This window comes from Urocampus carinirostris, chromosome 2 (assembly GCF_059441175.1).
Source record: "Urocampus carinirostris isolate Australia breed hairy pipefish chromosome 2, RoL_Ucar_1.0, whole genome shotgun sequence".
NCBI lineage: Eukaryota > Metazoa > Chordata > Actinopteri > Syngnathiformes > Syngnathidae > Urocampus > Urocampus carinirostris.
Genome location: NC_142350.1, coordinates 66918190 through 66938695, shown reverse-complemented (window position 1 = coordinate 66938695; position 20506 = coordinate 66918190). Strand labels below are relative to the sequence as shown.

Below are 20506 nucleotides of genomic sequence, written 5' to 3'. Positions count from 1 at the left end.
ATCTGAAAGGGACGAGAGCATAACCAACTTAGGTGCCGAGGTGCCAAACTTGTTTGGGTGTTTGGGTCTGCTGTGGTCAATTTTTGTGTTTTTTGCTACTTTTTTCTTTTCTTTGTTTTTGTATACGTGTTTTTCTTGCTGTCGGTCACCCTACTCGAGGTATATGACCAGGGTCAATAGATAAATAGATTTTGCTCTTTTGAAATTATATATATATCTCATCTCATCTCATTAGCCGTACCGCTTATCCTCAGTAGGGTCGCGGGGGGCTGGAGCCCATCCCAGCAATCATCGGGCAGTGGGCAGGGGACACCCTGAACTGGTTGCCAGCCAATCGCAGGGCACACAGGGACAGACAGCTCATTCACACCTAGGGACAATTTGGACCGGCCAATTCACCTGAAATGCATGTTTTTGGAATGTGGGAGGAAACTGGAGTGCCCGGAGGAAACCCACGCAAGCACGGGGAGAACATACAAACTCCGCACTGAAAGTCTGGAGCTGGATTTGAACCCACGACAGGTTCCCATGACATGAACTGTGCCGCACAAGCGCTAACCACTGCGCCGCCGTGCTGCCCTTATATATATATATATATATATATATATATATATATATATATATATATATATATATATATATATACATGTGTCCTATTTTACTATCTTTTGACCTGTTTAAAGTGCTTTGAAAGTGCAAAATACCACAAAACAATTGGATATATAGTAGAATAAGAAAAATAAACGGTTGAAAGAAAAATCTGCCAGTAAAAAAACTGAAGAATTAAAATAGTTTGCTATTATTGGCAACTATTGGTGTAATGTTATGAGACAAAAAAGAGGGTTTGAAGCTTTTTTCCTCTAATAATTGACCGGTTAATAAGATTTATATCTTGACAAGAAATGAAATACTATAATTTAAATGCAACAAAAAGTCTTGTTCAATATTCATACCTTCAGCATCATTTTTTTGGGAACATTCTAAAAGATGTGATGACATGAAGTGATTGACATTTGAAACCAGAAACATTTTTTGTCTTCTCAGGTTGCATGTGGGACGGACGATCCTACAACAGCTCCGTTTCCTGGACCAGCACTGTCAAACCCTGCGTGACTCGACGTTGTCAGGTCTTACAGACGAGATAATAAAAAAATAAAAAAAACGAGTGTGCAAGGTGATCTCGACCTAAAACTTTCCCACCGGTTGCCACAGGAAGGCGTCATGACGGAAGCGGAAGTGCAGTGCGTGGTCCATTGCAAGAACCCTAAAATCCATCCTAAAAAGTGCTGTCCCACCTGCCCAAGTCAGAAAAACCTCCAAGTGGTCTAAAATAGTGAAAAAGAAGACATGTCATAATGACGTCTCTTTTTGTCAGGTTGCATCTTTGAGGGTCGGCTGTACAAAGAGAAAGAGGAGTTCAGTCCAGAGGGTAAGCCGTGCATCAAGTGTACCTGCACGGTGAGTTTTGGACCTCAGCATTCACAGAAAAACACATTCAGAAGTCATTTGAAATAAATTGTATGTATTGTTGCAGGGGGCACGCACACTCTGCATGAAAGAAGTCTGTCCGGTCCTCTCTTGCCCCGCCCACCTCAGCCACACTCCTCCCGGGCAGTGCTGTCCCAAGTGTCTCGGTAAATTCATCACAAATATTGGTGCAAGTGTGTATCGGTCCGTGACCTTCTAACGGACGTGGTCTCGGTGAGTCAGGTCAGCGGAAGGTGTTCGACTTGTCTGAGGGGAGTTGCTTGTTCCACAGCGAGGTCTTTGAGAACGCCACCTCCTTCGTGCACGACAACTGCACCACATGCACCTGCAAGGTAGGATTTGTGTTCACTCCTACACAGTGCAAACTACCTTCATTTGTGCTCTTCTGCAAAGTATATGGTAAATGCTCTGCATTTCTATAGCGCTTTTCAAGTCAATGAAGAGCTCCCAAAGCGCTTTACAATGTGCTTCACACTCACCCATTCACACACACACTCACACACCAATAGGGAGTCAGCCATGCAAGGCAACTACCTGCTTATCGGGGGCATTAGGAATTCAGTTTCTTGCCCAAGGACAAAGAAGGAAAACTGAACACCAGGAGTACAAAAATATTTTACAAGATTGATACAGCATCAACGATGAAAATATAAGAAGGATGCCTCTCGTCTTAATAAACTGGTGAGGAAAGCGAGCTCTGTTGTGGGCACAAAGCTGGACAGCCTGACAACAGTAGCTGAGAGACGGGCACTGAAAAAGCTGCGGTCGATCATGGACAATTCATCATGATTCATATATACCGTAAATTCCGGACTATAAGCCGCTACTTTTTCCCAAACGTTCAACCCTGCGGCTTATTCAGTGATGCGGCCGATTTATGTCATTTTTCTAATGGCCGCCAGCGGCGCTCGAGTACAAAAGGTAAGATTTAGACCGCTGGAATATATGCGCCGAGGAAGACTGCAACTTCTTAGCTTGTGCACAAATTAAATTAGCGTAAACTTACCCTCATCATGCAAATTGCAAAAAGAAAGGCACATGACGCAGTTTTCAGGCTAACAGCAATCGAGCAATTCGGCAAAGAAGGAAACAGTGCTATTGCACGTAAACTTTACTTTGCGAGTGTGTTGCTAGCGTGTTTTGGAATAAGGGAGTGTGGGACGACGTCTATATGACAGTTCCTTTCCGATACTGAGGAAAAGGACTTTGATGGCGTCAGTTATAAGGGGGAAGATGAGGATGGTTAACTGGGGTTTTTAAGGGTTATTGTTCTATCTTCGTTATTCATTATCCATTATCCGTTATCGGTCAGTTCATAATACGCTACAAAGCCTAGGAGCCGGGACACTTACTCTCAGCCAAAAGGCTAAGCTAAGGTCCTAGCCCTAAAGCCTTGTTGCGATCATTGCGAATGCACCGTTCCCGGAGGTACTGCAATACCGGGCCGATGCGTGGAGTGGACAGAGCAAGCTCTTATTCCATCTCCGGAATGCAAAAATCAAAAGGCCAAGCTAAGGACCTAGTGTAACATGGAGGTGTCATAACTGTGATTTTTAAAAGTACGGTATATTTTTTTAACAGACCTGTTTGCTGTGTTGCGAGCGTGTTCCTAGTAGCGTGTTGCTACCTGTCACAGTCACGGTTTGGGATGAAAGTTATATTATTATTATTAAAGCTTTGAAAACTCTCGATGTACCGTCTTTCTTTGTAAATATGTGTAACCATGTAAAATATGTATTTGCAACTGTATATTTTTGTAATGTATTCATTTTAGAGACTATTCTGATATGTTTTGCGAATTAAAAAAGAGGGGCGGAGCAAACGCGGGCTGACGGGAAGTGGGGTATAGTTGAGTGAGACCTGTTTGTTGTCGTGGCGGACAATAGTGGATATATATTTTTCCCACCCTTACCTTTGGAAATATAGCCTTTTTTTTCCTTGGATTACTATCAACGGAACCTGGACTCTGCAGGTCTGCATCAAACATTAAGTTCTGGTATCATTTTCCATTCATTTTGCCGGCTGTGGTTTTTTGGACTGTGTACTTTATATTCAGTTACGATCGCGGGCCTTAAAGTCGGGTTTGGGTTACTTTTGAGATTGTGTTGCATGTTTTAATGTGGGCGCATGCGGCTTATATACAGGTGGGGCTTGTGTAAGTACAAAAGCGGTTATCCTCTTAAAATGTGGTGGGTGCGGCTTATAATCTGGTGCGCTCTATAGTCCGGAATTTGCGGTATATTAAAACAAGGGCTCGAACTGATTATATTTCAAGTAGTTTATAAACCGACTCCGTCTTTTGTACTCGGTCAGGACTCCACCGTGGTGTGCAGGAGACGATGCTCTCGTCCGGGCAGTTGTCGTGGCGACCACTGCTGCGACCAATGCTTGTCCTATGTGAAGGTGGACGACGTCAAGTACTGCAGAGTGCGCAACAAGATCTACAGGGTAAGCTCACCTCGTGATGGATCAATGGACAGATTCACAGGTGGATGTATGGATTCACGGATAATGGACGGGCATCTGATCCATAGTTTGCTCAATTTCTTAAAGGAAGGAGACATGTGGTCATCGGTGAACTGCACGCTTTGCGCATGCGTGAAAGGCAGCGTGGAATGTCGCCCCAAACAGTGCGTACCAATCACCAGCTGCCCGTCGGTGAGTGACACTCCTCTCCGACCAATCAACATCAAGCTGTACGCACTCACGCATTACCGGCGTTCGAACTCCGATTTTTTGACCGAACAGCGAAGCAAGAATTTCTCAAAATTTTTGGTCGGACTCCGATTTGTTCGAACTGAGAGGCGTTCGAAAACCGAGGTTCCACTGTACCTTTATTGTCATTGTTACAACATGGGTTGAATATATTGTGACAACGAAATTGGACGTGGCAGGCACTCCAGTCCCACATTTTACAGTGAGGATAAAGAAAACAAAGAGATAAAAGAAACAAAGAAGATGTTTGTACAGTCCTTGTTGCATAGGCTTTGTTTTCCTCCGGAGGGGGGTGTATGAGGGGGTGAGGGACAGACTGAGATGGCCGGATCCAACTAGATGTTTGATCTTACTTTACACACGGTCCAGTGTTTTTTCCCCAATTGCTCAGTCCACGTATTGAATGGATTTGGGAAGTACAGTCCTTAAGCATGCCCGATTAAAGTCGCCGGCGACGATAAAAGCTCCGTCGGGGTGTGCAAACTGCTGTTTATAGATAGCAGCGGGCAGGAGATTTAGCGTCTATTGTCTGAAGTTACGTTCTGATGGCATGCGTTGCTCCCCCCTCCAGAACAAAATCTTGAACCGGACCGGCTGCTGTCCAGTCTGCACTGAAAGTGAGTAAGTTCCTTCCTCACCCAGTTTGGAACCACCGATTTTCGCCTTCTTCTTATTGGTGCATTGTGTCCCCGCAGAGCCTGGCGTGTGCACCGTGTTTGGCGACCCGCATTACAACACATTCGACGGGAGAACTTTTAACTTCCAGGGAACGTGTCAGTACGTGTTGACCAGGGACTGTGGTGGCAGGGCTGGCAGCAACTCTGTCACCAACAGTGGAGACTCCAGCTTTACAGTAAGGACTTGTTGTTTTTACCTCCCACGTGACATTAGCTCAATTACGTTTTTTTGGTGAAACTTGTTGGGTTTTTTTTTGAGATCCTTCACATCAGTGTTCTAGTTTGCCCGCGTCTCTGTGTCCTAGATGCATCATTTTTGCTGGGGACGCATTGTGTCAAATCAACGTGCGTCCCCAGGACGCAGCGTTTTTTTACACCAAATTGTCATATCACCCGATTACTTTTTTTTTTTAACAAAGATTTACCGCACTCCAAACTTTTCGTCAGGCAGATCCGCCATTGTTGTTTTGATCTCGGCAAACGAGATCTCGTTGCTTCGAGATGACATTATTGTTGTGGCGGTTGTCGAGTGAAAGAGAAGTATGCCTCCGAAAAAACAGTTAGTATTAGGTGCAAATCAACAAAAAATTGGTCATTTCTTCAGTGTCGGTAATAAGTCGAAACATAACGCAGAAAGTGGTAACAACGGCAATAATTCCAGCACGAAAAAACGGCAGAGAAATTCTTCGGAAGACCGCGGAGGCAAGGAAAACACGTGTTTGAGTTTGAACGATTCGACAAAAGAAAAAAAACAAAAGAATACTAGAAAGAAAAGGACTTTTCTGCCAAAATTGACTCAATTACATTCCTTGTGATCCTATGAGGAGGATGATAATGGATTGGACCTTGAGAAGGCATTACAACTGTGGCGGGACAGCAAACCACCAAGAATATATGAACTGAAAAATTTGAAGTGATAACTGCTTTGTATTACCAATTAACTGTGATGATTAAAACTGAATGAATATATAGATTTACATTATATATTTGTCGCCAATTTACCATTTCAACCCCGATGAAAATTTTGGGGAGCCATAGATCTCTGTTGGGACCCATACATTTTTGAGCATGCCAGTCCCCGGGACCCATCACTTTTCACAGGTAAAACTAACACCGCTTCACATTCTCAACTAAATGCTCCTTGTAATTGCTCACCTGTGTGAACAGCTAAGTGGCTGGAACACCGATGATAAAAGTAAGATAAAAGCAGATAGGTGTGGTGAAAAAAATATTGGCATTGTTAACTAGGACTTAATAGAGAAACTATTAATTTGAAACTCTTGAAGGACACCTCAAACTACGCATCAAACCATTAAATAAATGGTAAATGGTGTGCATTGATACAGCGCTTTTCAAGTCAATGAAGACCTCCCAAAGCGCTTTACAATGTGCTTCACTCTTACCCATTCACACACACACTCACACACCAATAGGGAGTCAGCCATGCAAGGCACCTACCTGCTTATTGGGGGCATTAGGGGTTCAGTGTCTTGCCCAAGGAAACTTTGACATATAACGCGGAGGAGCCGGGAATGGAACCTGCGACCTCTTGATCCCAAGACGAGCACTCTATGTCGCTCTTTTATTTTGGAGTTTACGTTGTCAATTCATTATTTTAATCATGACCCCGCATATTCAACAATGTGGTACTATGAGTTAAAGTAGCGTGATGATGAGATAACATCGAATGCCTTTTCCTATGTCATCTACATGCCTAGCTGTTTATTAGTTAGATTTTGGCACTCTCTTCATTACAATCCTTGTTCAATTCCCGTTGCATCCAATGTCATGCAAATGTGGTCAGCAATATTTTTCGACTGATCATTCATTCCACAAATCCGATAATATACTGTACTACAAGAAAACCTCGTGTATAACTAGTGTCTGAAACTCATGCGAAAAAGTTAGCGGACACCAGGGCAGACAACTCTGAAAAGTTGCCTGCCCCATTTTTCACAACTTGAAACGCAATAAGACAATTAATCGCAAAAAAAACATTGTTGCAAAGTATTAAGGATTGATCATTAGAATATATAACAGAACAACACTTTAAATTTAAGTTTATTATAAATCTACTTAGAACATCCATTGCGGTTTTCCATCTGCCATCAGTATGTACCTTTATTTACTCATCTTCATTCACGCAATGTTTGCGTTGCATTGTCTGCCACAAGCCACATGAACTCCTCTTTCTACGATGCTTTTAATGTACGTTTACGTTTTGTAGCGTCATCAATTTTGTTAGCTTCTTTTGAACTTTTCTTCTGGGACTGAGGTTTTGGCTTGATTCCTAACCGCTTCTCAATTTTTCTTGTGTTCTCTGTGCGTCTACTTTGGAAAATGATATTCAAATGCACGACCTTATAACGCTCGTGAAAGTCCGGAAGCAGGAAGTTATTCGATGCAGGCTTCTGATTGGCTGCCAAGTATTGCAAATTACCAAACGAACTGAAAATTCCGAAATTTCCAAAGAACCCAAATTCAGAAATTTCCAAATCGAAGGAAGATCTTGAAATCTGAATAAAGTAAACGTTTGATTTGAAAAAAATAATGTTGTTTTTTTTTTCTTTTCTTTTTTTTCGTGACATTTCTTGACGGGCAGAGACGTTTTGTAAGTTGTGCGCCCGACATAAAACATGCACGACCCAGGCGTCCGGGCAGACGTTATTTCAGACTCTGGTATAACGCACACCCGAACTTTGAGTGGCTTTTTTGGTTATAAAAAAAAAGAAAATGTGCGTTATATATGGTAGAAGCAGAAAATACGGGAACCCCCTTTTTTTTTTTTGACTTTTGTTTTTTTCTGTGCGGCCCGGTACCAACCAGCCCATGGTGCAGTACTGGCCCGCGGCCTGGTGTTTACCGACCACCAATTTAAACGATTAAATAAAAAACGATTACCGTAAATTCCGGACTATGGAGCGCACCTGATTATAAGCCGCACCCACCACATTTTAAGAGGAAAACTGATTTTGTACTTACACAAGCCGCACCTGTATATAAGCCGCATGCGCCCACATTAAAAAATGTAACACAAACACCAAATTAACCCAAACCCGACTTCAAGTCCCGCGATTGAAACTAAATGTCCTTCATTAAAGTACACAGCCGGCAAAATGAACGGAAAATGATACCGTTACTTAAGGTTTGATGCAGACCTGCAGAGTCCGGGTCCCGTTGAAAGTAATCCTAGGAAAAAAAGTGTATATTTCCAAAGGTAAGGGTGGGAAAAATATATATTCACTATGGTCCGCCACGTCCACAAACAGGTCTGTCTGTTCCTCACCTTTACCCCACTTCCCGTCACACCATGTTTGTTCCACCCCTTCTTTTTTCATTCGCCCGTGCAAAATATATCAGAATAAGGGTCTAAAATAAATACAAATAAATAAATTACAAAAATATACAGTTGCAAATACATATTATACATGGTTACACATATTTATAAAGAAAGACGGTACACCGAGAGAGTTTTCAAAGCTTTAATAATAATAATATAACTTTCCTCCCAAACTGTGCCTGTGACAGGGCAGTTAATGGTAGCAAGACGCTAGCAACACGCCCGCAACAGAGTAAACGGGTCTGTTAAAAAAACATACCGTACTTGTAAAAATCACGGTAAACCGTCCTCATCCTCCCCCTTAGAACTGAAGCCATCAAAGTTGTCTTCCTTAAAGAAACTTTGTCATATAGACGTCGTCCCACGCTCCCTTATTCCAAAACACGCTAGCAACACGCTCGCAACCCAGTAAACAGGTCTGGTAAAGAAAAACATACCGTGCTTGTAAAAATCACGGTAAACCGTCCTTATCTTCCTCATGTGCTGCGTCATGTGCCTTTCTTTTTGCATTTTGCATGATGATGGTATGTTTACGCTAATTTAATTTGTGCACAAGCTAAGAAGTTGCAGTCTTCCTCGGCGCATATATTCCACCGGTCTAAATCTTACCTTTCGTACTCGAGCGCCGCTGGCGGCCCTTAGAAAAATGACATAAATTGGCCGCATCACTGAATAAGCCGCAGGGTTGAAAGTTTGGGAAAAAAGTAGCGGCTTATAGTCCGGAATTTACGGTACATAAAGTGGATGGTATTCACTCATTAAAGTTATCACACTCATTTCATAATCCAACAGCATCATATGTAGAAAGATGACTTTATCATAAAAAGTTCATTCCTTACCGTAGTTAAAGTCAGTATCCTCCTTCCCTCAGGTGTTGGTGAAGAACGACGCTCGACGCACACGTTCCTTCTCCTGGACTCAATCGGTGGAGGTGCGTCTAGGTGGGCTGGTCCTGGGCCTTCACCAGCACTTGACCGTGCGCAGGAACGGCACCCGCATCGCTCTCCCTTACCACGGACCCGGCGTGCACATCGACCTGGACGGATACCTTCTCAAGCTCACTGCCATCGTAGGTCCGTTGACGATTGTGTGGGTCACCACAGTAAACTAATATAGTATGTTAAAAATGTAAAAAAAAAATATGAGCGATTTAATTATTCATGTTGTCAAGTCAAGTCATGTTTATTTGTTTGGCCCTTAATCACAAAGAGTCTCAAAGGGCTGCACAGACCACAGGTTATTATTGCAAATCCCTGGACAGCCACCATGCTGTGCATCTATTATTTTCAGACCTTTAATATGTGACATAGTTACATTGTCTTTAGAAATCTCTTCCCGTATTCGTTGAATCTTCTTATTAAAGAAGACCATAAAGTCATGGGCTGAATGGGTAGAAGTATCTGGGATAATTTTTTGCCTCGTTAGCGATGCTACAGTGTCAAAAAGGATTGTCGAGAATTAACTCAAAAATATTCGTAGAAAATATTTGTATTTGTATGATATGATCTGATACGATACATGGTATTATGATGCATTACTTAACATTATCCATCCATTTTCTGATCCACTCATCCTCCCTAAAACCTTCCTACTGCAACTGTCATGAGTCAAATCACATTTCATTGTAAAGAAATAAATAAATTAAATAATTTGCCACACAATGTGCTGTTTAAAAACCTTCAGTGTACAATAAGACAATAAAATCCCCTCCTTTATCCCCGCCCAACAACCCAAAACACGTAATACACAGACACGATCAATAGTTACAATACATTCATTCATTATCTGCACTGCTTATCCACAGTAGGGCCACGGGGGTGCTAGAGCCCATCCCAGCCATCTTTAGGCAGTGGGCAGGGGACACCCTGAACTGGTTGCCAGCCAGCTTAGGACACACAGGGACAGACAATTCGCTCACTCATTCACACCTAGGGACAATTTGGACCGGCCAATTAACCTGAAATGCATGTTTTTGTGAATGTGGGAGGAAACCGGAGTGCCCGGGGGAAACCCACGCAAGCACGGGGAGAACATGCAAACTCCACACAGGAGGTTCGATCTCATGACCTCAGAACTGTGCCGCACACGCGCTAACCACTGCTCCGCCGTGCTGCCCCGTTAAAATACAATAAAAACAAAAATAAATAGTAATAGAAATAAAATATGATTTGTAGCAAGGTACCAACTAACCATGTAAGGAAAGGGAACTGAGAGAGGCTTATCCAGACTGATAGAGATCGCAGCAGATGGCCTCAGGATTTTTAGCCATTGAACCATACCCTACCAGTGCGGTATCTCCAAATGATGAAACACTAAAATATGAAAACAAAATTAAAAACAACTGGAGGACAAAACATAAAAATGTGAAGTCTATCCATTTATCCATCTATCCATCCATCTATCTATCTATCTATCTATCTATCTATCTATCTATCTATCTATCTATCTATCTATCTATCTATCTATCTATCTATCTATCTATCTATCTATCTATCTATCTATCTATCTATCTATCTATCTATCTTGGTCATATCCCTCAAGAGGGGTGACTGACACCAAGACAAACACATACAAAAAAAGGGAAAAAAGTAGCAAAAAACACACAAAAATTTTGGACCATGGCCAGCCCAAACACCCAAACAACTTGAGTTGGTCATGCTTTCGTCCTCCAGATGAAACGGGACACGAGAAAGCGGCCATGTCACTCAGGTCAGGGTGACACAACACACTCTTCTGTCCAACAGCAGCTTTCACTGGTTTACCCCTGCCGCATTATAGCCCATCCCTTAGAACTTTCCTCTTGGTCTCCTTCCATTTACTTCCGCTCTGTAGATCCTCATCAATATTCGCTCCTCATCCATCCTCTCCATGTGTCCAAACCAACCGAGTACTCTCGCTTGCTCAGTTCCTCTACTACTCCAGTTCTGTCTCTCACAATTTCATTTCTCAATCTATCCGATCTTGTCACTCCTAACATAGTCCTCAAACACTTCATCTCAAAAACATTTCATTTCCTTCTCAAATCTGCGTTCAGGCTCCAAGTCTCTGCACCATACAACACCGTCGGCACAATTACACTCTCATACTGTCCCTTCTTAACATCCATACTCATACTAGTAAAAGTAAAATATGATAGAGTAAAAGTTATACAAATCAAAACTGAATTGAAAAGATCTATTAAATGCTATATAAATAAAGTAGGTCTTGGGCCTCCTCTTAAAAGTATCAAAGTTCCCCGCAGTTCTGATGTTCTCTGGCAGACTGTTCCATAGGTGAGAACCATAGTGGCTGAACGCTGCCTTACCTAGGAACATTCAACAAATCGCTGCCAGAGGACCTGAAGGACTGCAAAGGCCGATATAATTATTTCAAATCTAACAAACAGGATGTCCCAAGACCATTAAAACATTAAAAACCACCTTCAAAACCACCTTAAATTTGATCCTGAAACTCTCAGGGAGCCAATGCAGTAATGTGATCCCAAACCCCGGCCCACGTAAGCACACCTGCTGCTGAATTTTGTAGTAGCTGCAAGCTGGCAATGTTCTTATTGGGAAGATCGGAGAGCAGGGCAATACAATAAGCACACATCGGCGCCTCCGTGTTTTCCGGAGAAATAAATGGGTGGACTTTGGCTATCTTCTTGAGATGATAAAACCCAATTTTATTTTTGAAATGCGGAATACAATTAAAAAGTAGCGCCTATATTTTTAAAGCACTCTGAAGGTCTAAAATATTGTGGTTTGTTAAAAGTTTCTCCTGCTGACTTTAAGGACCAATGTCTAAGACAGTGGTGTCCAATTCTGAAAATATAGTTGAATATGGCCCGCACATGGCGCTTGAGCTCAAATCTGTTGCACTTCTCAGTTTTAACACTAGACGGAGCCAGTAACGATCCATGCATTTGGGATCCCCTGAACTGGAAAACATTGGAATTGTGTTTTCTTTGCTTATTTAATGAACCTTCTTGTCATTCATTTGAACTGTCATTGAAATTTAAAGTGTATTACTGTGTCACTTGTTCTGACACAAAATAGATTGATTGTTAATTCTAAACCCTATCAGTGCAGATAAACGTAAATTTTGCTACTAAAAATAGGTTAACAACGAAATTAGAGTAGATGACTGGCTATCAAACTGAAAAATAAATAAAACATCCATCCATCCATCATCTGCACCGCTTATCTTCAGTAAGGTTGCGGGGGTGCTGGAGCCCATCCCAGCTGTCTTCGGGCAGTGGGCAGGGGACACCCTGAACTGGTTGCCAGCCAATCGCAGGGCACACAGGGACAGACAATTCGCTCGCTCATTCACACCTAGGGACAATTTGGACCGGCCAATCAACCTGACATGCATGTTTTTGGAATATGGGAGGAAGCCGAAGTGCCCGGAGGCAACCCACGGGGAGAGCATGCAAACTCCACACAGGAAGGTTCGATCTCATGACTTCGGAACTGTGCCGCACACGCGCTAACCACTGCCCCGCCATGCTGCCCGAAATGAAACATATTTAACAAAATAAATATTAGCACTCCTCGAACCTAGAAAAAGTCCAGTAGCTTTTCTTTCCTCTGTCTAAGGAGCTACACTCCTATTGCTGAGGTTTCTATTCGACCCGTATCGCTATATTCGAAAAATGTAATCAACATTTTTTCCTCCTCCTGGCCCTTTCAAAAAATGTTTAAGCCAATGCAGCCCGCAACTCAAAAAGTTTGCCCACCCCTGGTCTAAGATATCTGTTTTGTCCTTGGTTGAGCTGTAGGAAGTCCTCTGCCACTATATAAAATGCCTTTTAAAGGTTATCTATAGGACTTGTTCAGCTGGACGTCGTCAGTATAACTATGGAAATGAGGTGTAGCGAATATGGGTGGTAAATCAATTATTCTAACAAACAATTTATGGACCAATTGAATTTAAGAGCCGAGTTTATTCTTAAAACGCGTTTCTCCTTTTTGGAGCACCACATACGTTTTTAGATCATGATGTCAGGAAAACAGATTGAGCTGAGACCGGCCAGGGCCTTGGTCCAGCTCCTCCTGTCAGGACATTCCCTCCTACCTTGGCCAAATTCAGACTGCCCTTGCGAGGTGAGACGTGTACCAGCTCTGGCTTACGGTCTCGTGGGAGGGGCAGATCCCCTGTGGTGGAGTTGTTACGGCGACCTTTGATGCGCAAATGCAGCCATAGACACCCCCCTTTCCCAACCTCACAATCCAGCTGTATTAGTCAGATAACATACCGTAAATTCCGGACTACAGAGCGCACCTGATTATAAGCCGCACCCATCACATTTCGGGAGGAAAACTGATTTTGTACATACACAAGCCGCACCTGTATATTAGCCGCATGCGCCCACATTGAAAATATGCAACACAAAATTAACCCATACCCGAAACAGTCCAAAAATCATAGCCGGCAAAATGGACGGAAAATGTTATCGGTACTTAAAGGTCGATGCAGACCTACAGAGTCCGGGTGCCCGTTGAAAGTAATCCAAGGAAAAAAAAATATTTCCAAAGTTAAGGGTGGGAAAAATATATATCCACTATTGTCGGCCGCGTCCACAAACACGTCTAACCTTTATTCCACTTCCCGTCAGCCCGCGTTTGCCCCGCCCCTTCTTTCTCATTTGCTCGTGCAAAACATATCAGAATGAGTTTCTAAAATAAATACATTACAAAAATATCCAGTTGCAAATACATATTATACATGGTTACACATATTTACAAAGAAAGACGGTACATCGAGAGAGTTTTCACAGCTTTAATAATAATATAATAACTTTCATCCCAAACCGTGCCTGTGAAGGGTAGCAAAACGCTACTAGCAACACGCTCGCGACCCAGTAGACGGGTCTGTTAAAGAAAACATACCATGCATGTAGAAATCACGGTAAATCGTCTTCACCTTCCTCCTTATAACTGTCGTCATCTTCCTTCAATGTGGGAAAGAGACTATGTCGTATGGACGTCGTCCCACGCTCCCTCATTCAAAAACACGCTAGCAACATTCTCGCAAAGTGAAGTTTACGCGCAGTAGCTCTGTTTCCTTCTATATCGGTCTGCTCGATTGCATTTAGCTTGAAAGATGCGTCATGTGCCTTTCTTTTTGCAATTTGCATGATGAGGATATGTCTACGCTAATTTAATTTGTGCACAAGCTAAGAAGTTGCAGTCTTCCTCGGCGCATATATTCCAGCGGTACTAAATCTTACTTTTTGTACTCGAGCGCCGCTGGCGGCCGTTAGAAAAATGACATAAATTGGCCGCGATAAAATAGTCCGGAATTTACGGTATTTATGTAAGTTTCACATGTTTTGACAATGTTTGATCATTTTCTGACCAAACGCTAAATACTCTACAGTGGACTCATCTTGATTTTCCTATTTGGCCAGGTCTTGAGATCACCTGGGACGGCGATAGCTTTGTGGAGGTGGTGGCGGCCCCCCACCTGCGCGGGCGCCTCTGCGGCCTTTGCGGCAACTACAACGGGCACAAGCGTGACGACACCATGGGCGGCGACGGACACTTCAAGTTCGACTTGGACGAATTTGCAGAGTCGTGGCGCGCGCTAGAGGGCAACGAGCTGTGCGCCCAACCTCCGCCGCATCGCCGCCCGACTTCCTTCCTGTGTCCCGGCAGCGTCAAGGTCAAATTCCGCGCCCATCGCGAGTGCCAGAAGATCAAATCGTGGGAGTTCCAGAAGTGTCATCGCGTGGTCGACTTTACCGCTTTCTACAGGTGATCACATTTAAAATTAATGAAATTTCTATAGCGCTTTTCAAGTCAATGACTTCCCAAAGCGCTATACATTGGTCTTCACATTTCCCAATAGTGGCCGTGCAGCCATGTAAGGCGCTAACCTGCTTATTGGGGGTATTGGGGGTTCAGTGTCTTACCCAAGGACACTTCCACATGTAACACGGAGGAGCCGGGATTCGAACTGAGATCTCTTGATCCCAAGACGAGCGCTCTACCTCCTGAGCCTCCTGATTTTTGTATTCTATAAAACATATGAAATACAAAAATACCCAACATAATGTGTTGATATACAACAGAGTATTTAAATAGTCCTACGCAAAATACACACTGTAATAAAAATAGGGTAATATGCAAATGTGGGGGTGGGGTTAAATGTGGGCTTTCATTCCCCCGAGTGGAGTTAAAGAGCCTCATCGCATTAGGAAGAAATGATCTCCTTGTATGACAGTTCGTAAAAACTTAAATAGCTCCCTGCTATTTTTTTACAATAAATAAAAAGGTCAATCCAGCCAACATAACTAAAAACAAAAATTGCATAACAATTTCAACATAGCTCTCGAATTGAACAATGTGGGCACTCCTGTTTAGAGCCAGATTGATTAACTAATGTTATGGTAACAGCTAATCACTCAGCATTCTAATTTGGCTTATCACTAACACACATACAATGTGTTATGATAAGAGCTAATATATCAATCTGAACGTTCTTACCTGAAACAGGTTAGCTCCATTAATCACACACACGTTTTACTACCACAAACTTTTTAAAGTCTCAATATTATCAGCTGTCTTTATTCACAGGAATGTTGGGAGTTAGCAGAGCTTCTGCTGTTTACTCCGCTTGAACGTTATTCTTTCTGCTTCTGTGGCTCAGTCCCGGGTCGCTTATTCAATCAGAAGGCGTAGGGTGGGTAGTTTCCGAGACAGGAAGAGAAGAGAGGGAGAAAGAGGCTCAGCTGCATCTGAGGCTGAATAACCAGGGTTTAAATATATTGAATCGGCCTGTCAAATAGATGAAAATGCTGATACTGATCAATTTCTCAAATATCGTTGCCAATAATCGGTCAACCTCTAGTATGCGCACACTGTTCACTACAATTGCTTTTTGTTTCGGAGCTGCCTCACATGTTGTGTTAATAGGATTCGTCACCAGGAAAGTGTTGTGTTCCCTCTATGATGTCACAGCTTTAGAGGAAACAAGAAAGATGGGTGAAATGTGAGACCAAATTTCTTGAGTCTCCTGTGGCGTGGAATATTTTCGAACATATTTGCATAATTGTGGGGAGGAACCACGACACGTTCTGTGCTTAATGGATTGGGATTACCTTTGGTTGAATTTTTCGTTATTGATATTTTTTTCATGTTCACAGGTCGTGCGTAACGGACATGTGCGAGTGTCCTGTGCACAAAAACTGCTACTGCGAGTCCTTCCTCGCTTACAGTCGAGCGTGCGAGCGAGAGGGCGTCCCCGTCCTCTGGAGGCCGGACGCCGCCTGTGATGGTGAGCTAAAAGTTTATAGTTTTGCCTCTTGACATAAACAAACGATGTCACGGTGTTCATATGAGCTGTGAAAAGTGATGGGTCCCGGGGACTGGCATGCTGAAAAATCTATGGGTCCCAACAGAGATCTATGGCTCCCCAAAATTGAGTATGCTCCATGCCCTTACAAACTGTCGTATTTTCCCTTATACAAAAAAAAATATGTTTTTTTTAATTTATGTAGTTTAACATGTTGTATTGTAAATGTGTTTCCTTATATCACCTCATCTCATCTCATCAGCCGTACCGCTTATCCTCATTAGGGTCGCGGCCATCTCCGGGCAGTGGGCAGGGGACACCCTGAACTGGTTGCCAGGGCACACAGGGACAGACAACTCATTCGCTCATTCACACCTAGGGACAATTTGGACCGGCCAATTCACCTGAAATGCATGTTTTTGGAAGGTGGGAGGAAACCGGAGTGCCCGGAGGAAACCCACGCAAGCACGGGGAGAACATACAAACTCCGCACAGGAAGTCTGGAGCTGGATTTGAACCCACGACAGGTTCCCATGACACGAACTGTGCCGCACAAGCGCTAACCACTGCGCCGCCGTGCTGCCCTCCTTATATCATATATATTGTTAATGAACATTTTGTTGCGAGACACTGAGTTGCTCGACATGAATGAGGTTTATTATAAAAAAAATTCAAAAATGAAGTCCCTTGAACGTTCACTGTAGAAGGAAAAAAATACATGCAAATAGAATTAAGTAGAATAACATTACCTTGTTTCAAAACCGTTATTTAGGACCAGAAGTGGGTAGAGTAGTCAAGTAAAAGTACTCTTACATTGGAGTAATACATTTTCTTATTCAAATTATGAATTCATTTCCTGCATTCAATTATTTTTGGTAATATACTGATTAAAAGGGATCACCCCAAACCTGTCTTTTTTCATTTTCTCCTTTTATACTTCCTTTTTTTCTTAACTTATTTATACAACATCGTCATTCATAATATAATGCATCAAACCAAGTGAGCCGTTGGAGAGCCGGCTCTTTAATGAGTTGAGCCGAAAAAGCCGGTTCTCTAAAAAGAGACGGACTTTCACTACACAACTCGAACCGGAGATCGGCGCGCAGACGAAAACTCGAACCGCGAGACCAAAACAACAATGGCGGATCTGCCTGACGAAAAGTTTGGAGTGCGGTAAATCTTTGTTAAAAAATAAAAATGACAATTTGGTGTCCAAAAAGTTGCGTCCCGGGGACGCACGTTGATTTTGTCCCCAGCAAAAATAATGCGTCTAGGACTTCCAAACCAGAACACTGTGTTAAACTATTCTCTTCCCGGTGTTTTCTTCCAGCCACGCAATGCAAGCACGGCGCGGTGTACGACACGTGCGGGCCGGGCTGCACCAAAACCTGCGACAACTGGAACGAAATCGGGCCGTGCCGCAAACCCTGCGTGGCCGGCTGCCATTGTCCGGCCAACCTGGTTCTCTTCCAGGGGCGATGCATCAAACCCCTGGCCTGCCCGGGACGGTGACGAAGGCGCCGCCCCTGGGGTTCTCCGACCCCCCGCCCCCAAAAAGCATCTCGGACTCTGTGAGATGCGGCGAACGGACTCGGTCTCCCTTTCGGATGAACACTAGGAGACTAGGATTGGACAGGAGGACCTCATGGAACTTTTGGAGCAGCTCCAAAGCTTTTTTGTACTGGAAGCGAAACGGATTTATGATAAGCTTTTCTACAATGGTGTTGATATTGTTAATTTATATAGCGCAAAAGGCGACGCAGCTAAGAAACCTTTTTCAGTGAACCTCTGTCCAATCGCTAGGGCAGGGGTCTCCCGACCGGGTGCCCCCCTCAGGACATAGCTTACCAGTGCGGGGTCATTGTGATCTTCTAGTAAAATTATTTTTCTCATTGGTCGACTGTGTCTATTCAACCCTATTTTTAAATAATATGGTAATAACCAGGGTTGGGTAGGGTTACTTTAACTGGATTACCTTCAATGACTTTTGATGACTCCAATACCAAATATGCTCATAAAAGACAAAAGAAACTAAATAGGAATCAAATTACTCAATTTTGTGCAGGCTTGGGGAGTATCGGATTACATGGAATGGCAAAAAAATGTTGGCAAGCTGTTTGGATTGATTTTCATTTTGTTTCTGTCGCATTTGATGTTAGTTTTGCCGGAGATCAAAGCCAGGAGGGAAAGCTTACCACGTGTTGTGAGTCATCATTTTATTCATATTTAGTTTCTTTTGTCTTTTATTAGCATATTTGGAAATGGAGTCATCCAAAAGTACCGTATTTTCCGCACTATAAGGCGCACCTAAAAGCCTTTCTTTTTTCAAAAACTGACCATGCGCCTTATAATACAGTGCGCCTTATATATGGATCAATATTAAGTCGCAAAGTCTCGCAACTAAGGCAAGCAGCCCCCGACTAGATTTTCCCCCGAAGGCGAAGTCGTCCGCGGTGTATGCTGGGATTTATATACCGGCGTTTCATTTCCCAGCCAATGTGTCAATCGTCATTTGAATCAGTCACTATTGGCTAAAGTTATTTGGAGGTAAAGGGGGCGGATCCTTTTTATCATTTACAGGCTCGCATAGGCTAAAGGGGCAAAACAAAGCCTGCAATTGGCCGAAAAAGATGAATGTGAATAGCAAGTTTGGTTGTCTACGGCATAGAGGAAACATGTTTTACCATTCTGTATTTGTAAATATTTTACTCTCCTGGATTTACTACACTCACAGATATAAGAGGACCATGGTGGCACATTATTATTGAACGACTTCGGTGAGCTACTCCGGCTATATATTTTCCCAGTATCTTGTTTCAGAGTGATCTAGATGTTTCTGTGATGGCTCTTTTTTTAAATTAAACTCAATTCCAGGTGTTAATTGTCATATGCACAGTAAAGTTGCGAGCGAAAAAGAAAATAGAAACTAAGGATTGGTTGGCATTTCTTGAATCCCAAGACTTTAACCTTCCGAATGATATTTGAAACGATGCATTTGAGTGACATCGTACGGACACCGCATCTGCACGTGTCTACGACACGTATTTGCTTCTTTGCAAGCTTTGGGAATGTTAAGGGGGTAATCAGTTGGACTGAACTATCTAACTGTTTTGTCCAGGTTCCCATTGTAGCGCCTTATAATCCTGTGCGCCTTATCTATGGAAGATATAGGACCAAAAACCATTTTTTGGGGGTGCGCCCTAAAACCCGCTGCGCCCTATAGTGCGGAAAATACAGTAATCCAAAAGTAATCCAGTTAAAGTAACCCTACCCAACCCTGGTAATAACATAGTAACAACATAGTAATAACATGATAAGTTGTTTTAGACATGAAAAGAAATAAATTCCAGTTGATGGGATTCTATTCAAATATTGACAATTATCTTAAAGCGATGGATTAAGAGAAAAGAATCAGAATTGATTTATGTATTTAACAAATGCATTTTTTAACTTTTTATTGTTTTATTCTACAGGAACGACCACTAAATTCCAATCAATGGGTTTTATAAAGCCAATGAGCAAATGCAGTTTTGAGCTCGCTATCCGGCTACCTTTTTAGCTTTGTCGCTAGCTAGCTATCTTCCTACCTTTTTTAGCTATTTAGCAAGCTATCTAGCTAGCTTTCTACATTTTTTGCATGCTATTTAGCTAACATTTGACTTTTTCTGTTATCAAGCTACTGTTTGGCCTCCTTTTTAGATACCTATCTAGTTTTTACCTTTCTTTCTGGCTATTTATTGGCGTTTTACTCTTTTAGCTAGCTCCCCATTTGCATTGTACCTGTTTACCTTTCTAGCTATTTATCATGCTATCTTTTTAGCTTTGTAGCTAGCTAGCTATCTTCCTACCTTTTTAGCAATTTGGCAAGCTAGCTAGCTTCCTACCATTTTAGCTATATAGCAAGCTATCTAGCTAGCTTTTTATGTTTTTATTTTGCATGCAATCCTGCTAACATTTGACCTTTTCTGTTATCAATCTAGCTTTTGGCCACCCTTTTAGCTAGCTA

General features: G+C 42.6%; 1 protein-coding gene and 1 pseudogene across 2 annotated transcripts in view; one reads left to right on the top strand and one right to left on the bottom strand.

Moving 5' to 3' along the window:
* bmper (BMP binding endothelial regulator) overlaps nucleotides 1–18893 on the top strand; it is a 66710-nt gene extending 47817 nt beyond the window's left edge. For both annotated transcript variants that reach the window (XM_088328146.1, XM_088328145.1), the window contains 13 exons: nucleotides 1045–1127; nucleotides 1213–1303; nucleotides 1376–1458; nucleotides 1535–1634; nucleotides 1711–1820; nucleotides 3802–3936; nucleotides 4042–4146; nucleotides 4775–4820; nucleotides 4899–5056; nucleotides 9092–9293; nucleotides 14615–14960; nucleotides 16352–16482; nucleotides 17831–18893. In XM_088328146.1, the coding sequence (XP_088184272.1) occupies nucleotides 1045–1127; nucleotides 1213–1303; nucleotides 1376–1458; nucleotides 1535–1634; nucleotides 1711–1820; nucleotides 3802–3936; nucleotides 4042–4146; nucleotides 4775–4820; nucleotides 4899–5056; nucleotides 9092–9293; nucleotides 14615–14960; nucleotides 16352–16482; nucleotides 17831–18012 (1772 nt within the window). In that variant the 3' untranslated portion in view covers nucleotides 18013–18893. The remainder of the gene's footprint in view (nucleotides 1–1044; nucleotides 1128–1212; nucleotides 1304–1375; nucleotides 1459–1534; nucleotides 1635–1710; nucleotides 1821–3801; nucleotides 3937–4041; nucleotides 4147–4774; nucleotides 4821–4898; nucleotides 5057–9091; nucleotides 9294–14614; nucleotides 14961–16351; nucleotides 16483–17830) is intronic.
* On the bottom strand, nucleotides 2895–3027 carry LOC148373051 (U2 spliceosomal RNA; annotated as a pseudogene).
* Nucleotides 18894–20506: the final 1613 nt, after the last annotated feature.